The sequence below is a fragment of the Tachysurus fulvidraco genome, chromosome 12, assembly GCF_022655615.1.
Source record: "Tachysurus fulvidraco isolate hzauxx_2018 chromosome 12, HZAU_PFXX_2.0, whole genome shotgun sequence".
In the NCBI taxonomy this organism is placed as follows: domain Eukaryota; kingdom Metazoa; phylum Chordata; class Actinopteri; order Siluriformes; family Bagridae; genus Tachysurus; species Tachysurus fulvidraco.
Genome location: NC_062529.1, coordinates 10,354,684 through 10,366,442, shown reverse-complemented (window position 1 = coordinate 10,366,442; position 11,759 = coordinate 10,354,684). Strand labels below are relative to the sequence as shown.

The 11,759-nt window shown below is 36.3% G+C and overlaps 1 protein-coding gene across 1 annotated transcript; it reads left to right on the top strand.

The window, feature by feature from the left end:
- The first annotated feature begins 1,739 nt into the window (after nucleotides 1–1,739).
- Nucleotides 1,740–6,015, top strand: crip1 (cysteine-rich protein 1). Its single transcript, XM_027171951.2, has 5 exons — nucleotides 1,740–1,879; nucleotides 4,608–4,702; nucleotides 4,941–4,998; nucleotides 5,448–5,513; nucleotides 5,679–6,015. Exons 1-4 carry the CDS (start codon nucleotides 1,840–1,842, stop codon nucleotides 5,486–5,488), a joined length of 234 nt encoding a protein of 77 aa, XP_027027752.1. The 5' UTR covers nucleotides 1,740–1,839; the 3' UTR covers nucleotides 5,489–5,513; nucleotides 5,679–6,015.
- Nucleotides 6,016–11,759: the final 5,744 nt, after the last annotated feature.

The window sequence follows — 11,759 nt, the reverse complement described above, 5'->3', positions numbered from 1 at the left end:
TTCAGTACTGAAAAAGGAGCGGTTGGTGAGGGAACAACTGTTTATAGCAGTTCAAAGTGATAAAGGAAACTTAACTTATATGTTAAAGTAATTAAATTAACTGGACAAAAGTACCATGTACCATGTGTTGCTCTTCAATAAATAGTTATTATTGGGTAATAATAAAACTATTTATATTTTGTAATTCAGAATTCCTGATTATGTGCTCTTATTGAAAACGAATCCATTTCAGGATTTTTCTAATAATATTCCCATGTAACAATAACTTTGTAGTGTTGTAATGTTTGGCATTCATACCGGGGCAAAGTATGTATTTTTAACTCTGTGGTCAAATGGGTAATTGTCTGTACAAATCCATAAAGCAAAGGGAAAAGGGGAAGACCAAACTGCTGAGGGAGAGACACCATCACACAGTGTAGACAGTGTTTACTGATCGTCTGTTCTCCTCATAGCTTATTGGGCATAAATTTTACTTACTGACTCAATACAATTTGAAAAAGTTTGAATATATCTTGAATGTTCAATATAGCTCTCTCATTCTTGTGTCCTTTGTTAATGTGGTGCCTCACAGTGCTACTGATGGATATGTATATATTTCATACATAAAGCAAGAATATTCAAAAAGAAATACATTGTTGGCATTTTATTTGGTGTATGTGCTGTGTACTTACCACCAGTGGAATGGAACCAAGATAGGACCTCAGCTGAACACATATTATTTAGCCATCATTATACACTATTATAATAATTATTGTATATACTATTGACTCAGACATGATATTGCTCTGGCACTGTATGTGGCATTGGCATTAGAAACATCTACCTCGTAGGTCTACAGCTCATCTTCTTTCATGCACAGTGTGTGTTAAGCATCATCTGAGCCTTCATTAGGAATTATTCCTGAAAACAGAGGTCATGTTCAGAGGTCCTAACTATTTTGGTTGGTAACCTGTTTCTCAACCAAATAGTGACAATGAGGTGCTTTAAAATATTGAGTATTAGATAAGGGTTCTCTCTGAGTATTAGATCGTGGTTATAAGATAGTAGCCAATTCTCAGAGATTCTCAGGACTGATGAATTGATGGATGGATGTAAATAATCAATAGTTCTGGATACTTAAACTGGGCAGCAATTATTTTCTGGTTTGATTAGTAAAAGTCAAAACTTATGTTGTAAAACCCTTGCAATGGAAATTCTTGATAAAAGTGACTTAATTTATGTGACATCATATAGGGAAGTGTGGTCAGGATCAAAACCAGAAGTTTATCACATAAATATGACATATGTGAAGACGAGACAGTGCAAACAAACAGTACAATACAGACAGATGTTAAATCCACTACAAAAAGCTATCCTACAATACAGTAGTGCAAAGAGAGCACCGTCTTTATGTATTGTTTGTTTTTGGTAATTATGTTTTTGGTAAACATCCAAGGCATCCCACACATACAGAGAGAGAGAGAGAGAGAGAGAGAGAGAGAGAGAGAGAGAGAGAGAGAGAGAGAGAGAGAGAGAGAGAGAGACACACAAAGAGAGAGAGAGACAGAGAGAGAGACAGAGAGAGAGACAGAGAGACACACACACACACAAAGAGAGAGAGACAGAGAGAGAGGGAGAGAGAGACACAGAGAGAGAGAGAGAGACAAAGAGACAGAGAGAGAGGGAGAGAGAGAGAGAGAGAGAGAGAGAGAGCCTCCCCTTCGCCCTGTATAAAAGCGCGGATGGAGCTGAAGTTGAGGTCAGTGCAGGTGGAGGATTAAATAACCGCTGCTGCTGCGCAAAAACTTTCCACCCGGAGATCTTTTATTCTAGCGAGGACACTTTACTGCTGCTGCCAACATGCCTAAATGCCCCAAGTGCAACAAGGAAGTGTACTTTGGTAAGAAAATGCGTTTTGCAAAAAACTTCGTATTTTGTAAGAAGAGGAAGCAAACATCAAATTAAAACCTTCAAGCTAATTAACTGATAAAACTAATGCCTTCAAATCTTATATAATTCTGAATATAATTTTAAAAAAAAAAATAGGAAAAGGCGTGTCAGAGAAGCGCGCTCTAAATTCTAACTTATTTCCTGTTTAGTTAACAATATATCCGGAAGAATGTTGCTAGATTTTGCTGGGCTTTTATTAGAATTTATGCTCATTTTGTGTTTGAGGGAATTTCTTGAGAGAAAAAAGTGACAGTGGAAAGTCAACACACATTATTATTATTATTATTATTATTATTATTATTATTATTATTATTATTATTATTATTATTATTTACGCATTTCTTAATTATTTGTTGTATTCTAAGAAGCTGAAAATCACTGACCTCATCCTTCTGTTTAATATTTGGGTAGAGGTGATATAAAAGTTGTCTGGAAGATAAAAGATAAGATAGTATAAGATAAAGAGTTAAAATAAAAGTTAATATAGTGCCGGTAAAATCCCTGCAGAGCTCCCAGACTGTGCAGATTTATCACATATATCATAGTGGATTATAGAGGATTTAGACTGGATATGATGTGCTCTGCTTCATGTACAACAGCCTTGAAGCGTTTCTCAGGTAGAAAGCACTAGCTTTCTCTCTGTAACATTCATTCTTGTCAGTGTTGCAGTGTCTCAGCCCTTATTGTTTCAAGATATACAGTAAAAGTAGCTTTTTCTGGCTTCTCAGTAGTTTGTCAATAGTTTGTAGCTCAGATTATTTATGAAGATTTGAATGAATTAGCAGGGAGGACATTCAGCAATATCATTATACACTTGTCAGTGGTTAAAGCAAGAAAAACGTTTACATCATCAGCAATAAACCTGTGTAGTATATTACGCTAGAGTATGTATATACAAACCATGAGTTTCAAAGTGCACTGTTTACAAGTCTGGTGATTTCTGTTAAATTGTGTATGCATTTTCAACTAGTATGTATTTCAACATTTGTTTGTATTCAGTAAAATGAACTAACATACGCTGTGTTAATACCCGTTAACCTTCTCATTCATTACACCACTAATGTTCAGGTGGAACTGATCTTTCTATTTCGGCTTCACTGGTAGAAGCTTAATGTTATCATCTTTCAGAGACTGAAAGAATAATAAAATTCCTCCCTCGGTGGAATTCAAAAGCCCACTGCTTTCCCCCCACAGCGACAGCAGAAGTAGGAGGTTTAGGAGAAAGCAGAACAGTCCCCTAATGCCTGGAGTTCACCACTATTCACCATAGAATTATTTGCACTATTTCTCATGCTGCATTTGTGACAAAAATAAACATCACTTGAGAATGGTAGAGCAATATTTAGTCTAATGGGGCTAAATAAAATCTGTTGCAGTGTGTAGAGGTTTTTAAACCTCAAACTATTTTTGCACTTCCTTTCAGTGAAGTCTTTTCATTGAACATTAAAAAGAAGTGAGACTCCTACAAAGCAGACAGATCTGATCAGAACAATGTTATGTCTTTAAACCAGTGATTTTAGGAAATGTCTTTTTTTTTTTACAGCAACTACAGCCATTTCCATTCACTCTGTCATTTCCTTTCCTGTCATTCTCTGTTGCCTTTTCTTGTTAGAAACTATTTTTCATAGGTGTGTGTGTGTGTGTGTGTGTGTGTGTGTGTGTGTGTGTGTGTGTGTATGTATTCTTTGGATGAGCTCACTTGCTCCGTAGTGTGTGTCACTGGGACTAACCAGGAATGTGATATACTGTACAGAACAGATCATCTGTAAAGTCCATCACACTGATGAGGACATCTTGGCAAAAAATAAATAAATAAATAATACAAGGCACACACACGCTCAGTTTTTTCTACACTTGGCACAAGGTATTAGGGACTTTAGGGAGTGACCATAAATTCTCATTGTAAGGACACTAGATATTGCCTCTCAAACAGTCATGGTTTCTTTTAAATATAGAAAAAAATATTTTAAAAAAGCATTTAAGTTATTTTTAAGCTAATTCACTATTCTTGCTATTTATTAGAAGGTTTTTTTGTTCAGGAGTTTAATACCCCGCTCCTTCCTTTCCAAACTTTATTTGATCCAGGCAATATTGTTTTTCATTTGTAATGTTTAATTTTACATTAGCATTTAATTTTAGTGGCTGCTTTATGTGCTCTTCACTTTATATATGTACAAAGCATGAGACATTTTATATATGTTTATGGGAGTTTCTGTATGGGGTTTGGCCTTGATGCAATGCAGACACTTTCTTGCACAAAAGCATGTGAAGACATCAACACTAGTAATAAGTCAGAAGCCTGGCTTTCTGTCCTTGTCTTGTTTTATGATATTATCATGGGAGTTACTTTCATGTCTCTTAAGCACTGGCCCACAGATAAAACCTAGTTTATTGGCCTTTGCAAGACAAGGCCTGCAAATTCCTCAGGGATTGTTTTTTTGCACAGAAATATATTGATTTAATGTCTTCCTTACCATAACTTAGAGACAACTGAGTAGGGGTAAATACATTATTGAGCAGAGCTGATTTTGTTCCACTTGGATTACATACAGAAGAATTGTCTCAAGGAGTAATTTTCAGATAGAGATGTGTTTGTAGTATTAGGATGAAGAAAAGCTTGTAATGTAACCCTAACCCTGTGTCATAGAATTACAATAGCTTGTCTCTCTGTGTTTCAGCCGAGAGAGTGACATCTCTGGGTAAGGACTGGCACAGACCCTGTCTAAAGTGTGAGAAATGCAATAAAACCCTCTCTGCAGGCTCCCATGCAGAGGTAAGAATCACATCCCCATCACAAGTAAATATTTACATAAAAGTAACCTGATACTGATTTGATTCTATGAACTGTTGATTTTGGTGTCACACTGCAGTCAAAACAACGTCTGGAACTAAAAGTTCATCTTTGTAAACATGTGGACTTTATGCCATTTCCATATAGCATATTTATTTGCTATAAATTATTAATTAATTTAGTAATCAATTACTTAAATTATGTTGGGGTTTTTTCTCAGCATGAAGGAAAGCCGTACTGTAACAACCCATGTTACTCTGCACTCTTCGGACCCAAAGGTGAGTAAATATTCATCATCGCATTACCACACCTTTGGCTTATTGCTTAGTCATTTGATCAGGGTTGATTATCAACTAAAAACATGTCCTAGATATGTTTAGGATATGCAGTATCCTTCCAAAAGCACAAAATCCATTTTACTGAGCTCAGAGAGCTAATCTTTCAAGGCTTCTTATCTATAGCTGTTATCTTGTGCTGTCTCATCATTCACACAACATATAGAAGTAGGTTGCTTCTTACATAACCGCCCACCAAATGTTTAACAGCACTTTAAAAGAGATCTATCTTTGTAGGACTGGTAGTTATATAGATCAAGCTCACGGGTTTGATGGTTTCTGATAGAAGAAAACCTCACTCTCAGTGTTTCCACACTAAACTGAACCATTTGCCAACATGCTCACATTGAAGTGTTTCTCTCATTCTCTCTGGCTCCATTTTTCTCTCTCAGGGTTCGGACGTGGAGGCACCGAGAGCCACACATTCAAGTAAATACACACTTGGGTGCAGGCTTTAGGTGAGTACTTTTAGAGGTGAATTCTCATTAATTATTTAGCTCAAGACAGAACCGGAGATAAAAATAAACATTCTATAGGTCTTATCAGTTACTCGATTGAGTGCACACCTTATCAATGTCCACTGATAATGTGGTGTTTATACTGCCTCTGGCTTTTCCTTATAGGTTTCCTCCCTCTACAACCCAACACGGGAAAATAGGACACCATGCCTCAAGTGTTTTTTATCTATATATAGCTCAACCAAAGAAAAAAGTGACCATGCCATGGACCTCTGAGTGGTGATTCCTGAGATGTGGATTAAGCCTGAATTTAGACAAAAATGTTTTTTTCACTTTAGTCCAAACCCAGGCTTAATGTAGTGTCAGAAATAAAACCCAGTAGGTTTTAGTTTGCAGAATGTAATGTAGTTTAATATACATAAAACCATGGAATGAGATTTGGGAGTTCTGAAGCACTATACAAAATAATTTTTGTAATTAAACATTGAGATGTAAACATTCACATGGAGAAGTGTGTCATTTTCCCATGCAAACGGTCACCATTTTCACTACACACATTTCTGTTCAATGACTTTCACATATTTATGATCCTTTTGCACATCAGAAGAGAGCAGGAGGCCACCAGTGCTGCCACTTAAACTGTATGTCCTGAAATCTACCCAACAAATTAATGCCAACAAACTACATTATGGTCTTCAATCTTTAGAAACTGTTATGCTCTCAAGAGCTTTTAGAAAGCAGTGTACATTTCAAAATAATGTCCTACTGTTTAGCAATCATTTCCTCTATAATAAATCACTCGGCACCAAATGAAACCAAATGACTGAATGATATTTAAGCTTTCAGTGCAATTAACTACCAGCATTTCTAATAAAATATCCTTATATGGTAACATTCCTTCACTTCTCCTACATATGAAATGCTCAAATCTGGAATGTTCCCACACTCACATCGAGAACACTGACTCAATAGACGAACCTTAGTGAGTCTTTATTTTCTCAGCCGTTGCAGAATTGATCAGTTTGAGTTAGCCAGCAACTCCTGTCTGCCTTCAACTGCCGTCTTCGGTGCACTCATACAGCACCAAAGTCCTCCTACCATCAGGGGAACATTACCATGGTAACAAACCCAAACACGACCCAACACATGCCCTGCCAACACTCTGTCCCTTTTACATGCCTTTGCCCGCTAAACAAAGACCCGTTATCTCATTGTATGAGATACTGTCCACAAAGTGCCAGAGATAAAAAAAAAGGACATCTGTGTTTGCTCTAACCACATTTAACAATGTTAATATTTAAGAAGTTGATTATGTGGATACAGTAATCAATTTGATCTGTTTCTTTCCATGCTCACAATTTTATGAATTCACACAGGAAGGATATGCTTACCACAGAACTTGACTTCACTGGAACCCTATCGTATATATTGTATACACACACACATATGTGTGTGTGTGTGTGTGTGTGTGTGTTAATATATATATATATATATGTGTTCAAGTTCATACCAATTATATCTATATATCAGGAAATTTATGAACCCTGCAACAAGTCTTCACTGATAATTAAAGTTTTTTTAATTAATGGTTTTCTTTAGTTAACTGAACACTGAGTATCTTAACGTGCAGTTCAAGTTTGTCTAATGAACATAAAAACCTCTGTGTCTGAGAGCTACTGCATGCAAGTAATGTTAGATATGTTAGGCCTATTATTGCTAGCTATAATACTTAGATAAATAAATAATTTCATAATAATGGTGTTTTTATTAATTTGGAATATGTCAACTTACCTTAAAGTCACTCTTAAAAAATAATTGTAATTTTAGCTGAATACAGAAGTCTGTGATACAGTATATGGATGTTGATGTCCAAAAGCCATCCTGATGTCCGTGTACACCATGAAAGTCCTATATATTTGTTACCGTTTAAAATATCCTCTCCTCCAAACCTTCATGCAGACCTCATTTATATGCTAACATTTATAAAATGTTGTGTGTGAAATTTTGTAATGTGTACAGTATTGAACTCTTACCAAGGCATATGCTGTGCTATGAAATTTTGCCTGTTTTCCTAATAAATCATAAAAAGTGTTAATTCAACAGGACAACTTAAACAATGTTCTATTCATAGTTTTTAAGAGATCGAGTTACTGTAAAATCTGGTCTTCATTTCTCTAATTGACCGAGCATGGAAGGTTCCCATTTCTGTCATCTCTAGCTCCAACTCACCCTCTCCTTCACTCCACAGTAATGATGGATATAAACTGGAAGCAATTATGTTTGTTGGAAGGATTGTCTTACAGTGTAGCACTTCTCTGCAGATGTTCTAAAGAGAGCTAATGAGGGCAGAGTGAGAAGAAGGACAAACATTGTGCATGTGAAAGGTTACCATGTTTCTGCCTCTGGTATATGGATTAGGGCTTCCTTAAAGAAACTCTAAACCTGCTGGGATGATGAAACTCTGAGGAGGCTCAGCAGCTCTTGGCTGGCGTAGCAGCGGCGCTACAGTTCTAAAGGCCAGCTCCTGCTGTCTATTATTTATGACACCTTATGAGAGTTATAAAATTAATAATGTGAACAGGAAATGTCAGATAGGCCTGGTGCACGTTTACTATCATTTCTGCACAAGCTCTAAATGCAAGCAAGAGGAGAACGTGAGTTGTTGTCCAGCTGATCCAGCTGTTTTGTTTCCACTTCTATATGGAGCATAGTTTCAGTCAAAATGATTTGGCTGATAAAATACATCACATACAAACTGAAAAGCGATTGTGTATACTGTTTCCTATTTCAATCTACACAGCCTTTTGAAGATTTCCCCCAAGGTACGTCAGCTCTAGGCTGATAGGGTGTTTATGTGCCTGTAATCAGATGAAAGTCAGGAAATGGTCAAGTGGACTTCAACAGTCAACACAAGGTCAGTTGAACAGAACAAGGCCAATTTATCATCTGAGGTCTATGATCTGTTGCATCACTTCAAATGAAATTTCACCAGTCTAAACATAATTATGGGGAAATTTTGTTACAAAAACGAGAAGATGAAAGACAACATGAAAGGTTTCTTTTCATGAGCTCCCTCATTGCCAGGGAAACTGGCATTCCATACTCTAATAATTTTAAACCTGCATCCGGTTTTATATGTGGCCTTATGGAATAACAAACGAGTTGCCTTGTTGAGACCCTGCACTATGCACCATGTATCTTTCATTGTCATTTGTCCAGGTTCAAGGACAGTTGGACATTGTCTCAAAGCAGATTTTCAGAAGTATAGAAACATTTAATAAAAAAAAATCTATAAATTAGTTATAATTTTCTAAATAGTTTCTAAGTTTAGAGTTAACTATACCTGTATATCTCTAACATCTATGCCTATATACTGTATATATAGGCCTGTGGTAGCCTAGTGGTTAAGGTGTTGGGCTACCAATAGGAAGGTTGTGATCCCATGTCCACGAAACTGCCACTGTTGGGCCCGAGAGCAAGGCCCTTAACCCTCAATTGCTCAGCTGTATAAAAATGAGATAATGTAAGTTGCTCTGGATAAGGGTGTCTGCCAAGTGCTGTAAATATGCGCGCTCGCTCTCTCTCTCTCTCTCTCTCTCTCTCTCTCTCTCTCTCTCTATATATATATATATATATATATATATATATATATATATATATATATATATATATATATATATATATTCATTCACCAGACTGCTTATTCTGGCATGTGTTTCAGCACAGTTTTTGTCTTCACTCCAGACTGGATCTCTGCTCTACACCAGAGCAACATCCTACACGTCTCCCAAACATGTCTCACTGCGCGTTCAGATCACAGACTCTTTGGAAAACCTTTGAGATTCTGCCCAGACCACAAGTGATTCATAATGCCAATAATAGCTTCCTACTGAGTAAAAACACATTGATCCCTATATTGCCAGAATTTTTTTTAACCATGTGAACCAAACATGTGCTAAATACCATAAAGCATAAAAAAAACAGATGAAACACAGGCTCACTATCCAGACCAATAAGTGTGATATTATGTGACTTTAAAGAGATTTGCATTTGAACCAAATTATGACTACAATGTAAAGTGAAAGTCGATTCTGTGACTGAGAAGCAGTTAGTCCTTTACACCAAAATAAATTAAAAAAAAAAATAAAATAAAAAAAGTTCTGATTTTAGCCTCTTTTCATCAAGCAGATAAAAACATAACACACTGATTTTATAAATTGTCTCTAAGACATGATAAATGTAGTATTCTGGAAAATCCAGTAGTTTGGCACAATGATAACATCCTATAAAAGCACTGGTGGTTGTATGAATTAAATTAAGGGTTTCAAAACAAAAAAACAAAAAATATTGCAAATTTGTATACAGACTACATCAAGAGGTTTAGACAAACAAAATGAATAAAGATTTTGTATCTTTTTGATAGTAATGACTAGAAAGCAAGCAATCAAGTACACATCTATGGTTTTGAGATAGTTATAAGTTTTAGAATGAAGGCATTTATCAATATGCCACAGTTAGTTCTTGTCTACTAATTTCACTGGTCATTAATCATCATCAGCAGACAAGGCAATCGATATGATTCAGTAGTAATAGTGGATCAAAAAAAACCCCACACATTCAGCCATATTGTATCCAAAATGCCATGGACTCTTGTTTAAATTCTTGTTTATATAACTTTTGTATTAAAGTAAGTGTGTGGTTATACTGAATAACAGTACAGCTGTAATTAGCTACAGAACTCACCCTGCAGCTTCGTGCCTGCGGCTAATTTACAGCTGTGTTGATATTCAGTAAAACCCACACTCCTGCTGTTGCGATTTAACTTATATATACACACATGCAAGTACAAAGAAATCATCATTACAAAAACCTCTGTAAATTTCTCTGTAGATTTTCTTTGGACTTATTGGACTACAGAAAAATTGCACACAACTTTAATAAAAGATTGATGTGTTGAACTTTAAGGACACTATAATTTATAGCCATTAAGCAAATTCTCATGATTTACTTCAAATGTATTTTTTTTATTTATAAGTAATTTTATATATGTAATATTTATTTTCAGCCAGTAACCAGAGCAACAGTGTTGTACTTTCAAAGGACCTCATCAGTCAACAAAAGTATAACAAACTTTGTAATTTTTTATCAATAGCTTTTAACAATGAGATCTAGTCCATGCTTTATATGCTCTTGGAGATCTGAGTGTTCAGCAGTCAGATGAAACCAAAAATCAGAATCACAGTTACATGTGCAGTTCAGATTCTGGTTTCTTGGTTGGCAAAAGTTTACAACACTCATTTACAACACTCATTTTATACAACTGAGCAATTAGTTGTAGAGCTAAGAGCCGTACACAGGGGCCCAGCAGTGCCAGTCTGGTAGACCAAGGATTTGAACTCATAACCTTATGATCAGTAGTCCAACACCTTCACTACTAGACTAAAACGTCACAATGTGGTTTTCTGCTCTTGTAGATCATCCACCTCATGGTCTGTTGTTTTGTGCATGATGAGATACAACTGTCGAGTGAATATGAGTTACTCTATCTTTCTTGGCTGTTTAAACCAATCTGTCCATTTTCCTCTGATCCCTCAACAAGGTGTTTCCACCCACAGCTGTCTCTCACTAAGTGCTTTTTGTATTTCGCACCATTCTGTGTAAACTCTAGAGACTACTGTGTACTGTGTAAAATCCCAGGAAATGTAAAGTTTCCAAAATACTCAAACCAGCCCATCTGGCACAAAGCATGCCTGCCACAGTCAGTCACAGAGATCAGGCTTTCTTTTGTCTGATGTTTGTTGTAAATAATTACTGAAACTCTAAAATATATATACATGTTTATGCATAGTTCCACTGCCACATGATTGGTTGATTAGATAACTGCATGAATGTGTACAATGTACACGCATTAATGAAGTGGTCGGTGATGGTAGGCTGATGTGAAGGACACTTTACATACCAATATGACATCAGTCGGAGACCAATGGCAGCCCATTTATGCAATCGCCCAGGAACTCTCCCTCCCTCTCTCTCTCTCTCTCTCTCTCTCTCTCTCTCTCTCTCACACACACACACACACACACACACACACACACACACACACACACACACACACACACACACACACACAGATACTTCTACACTCTGTTGGGGTTAGTTTACAATAGATGACTGACTCCATCTAGTGATTTTTAGAGGCAATTAAGAAATACCTGAGGCATTATGGACAGAAAACCATATTTAGAT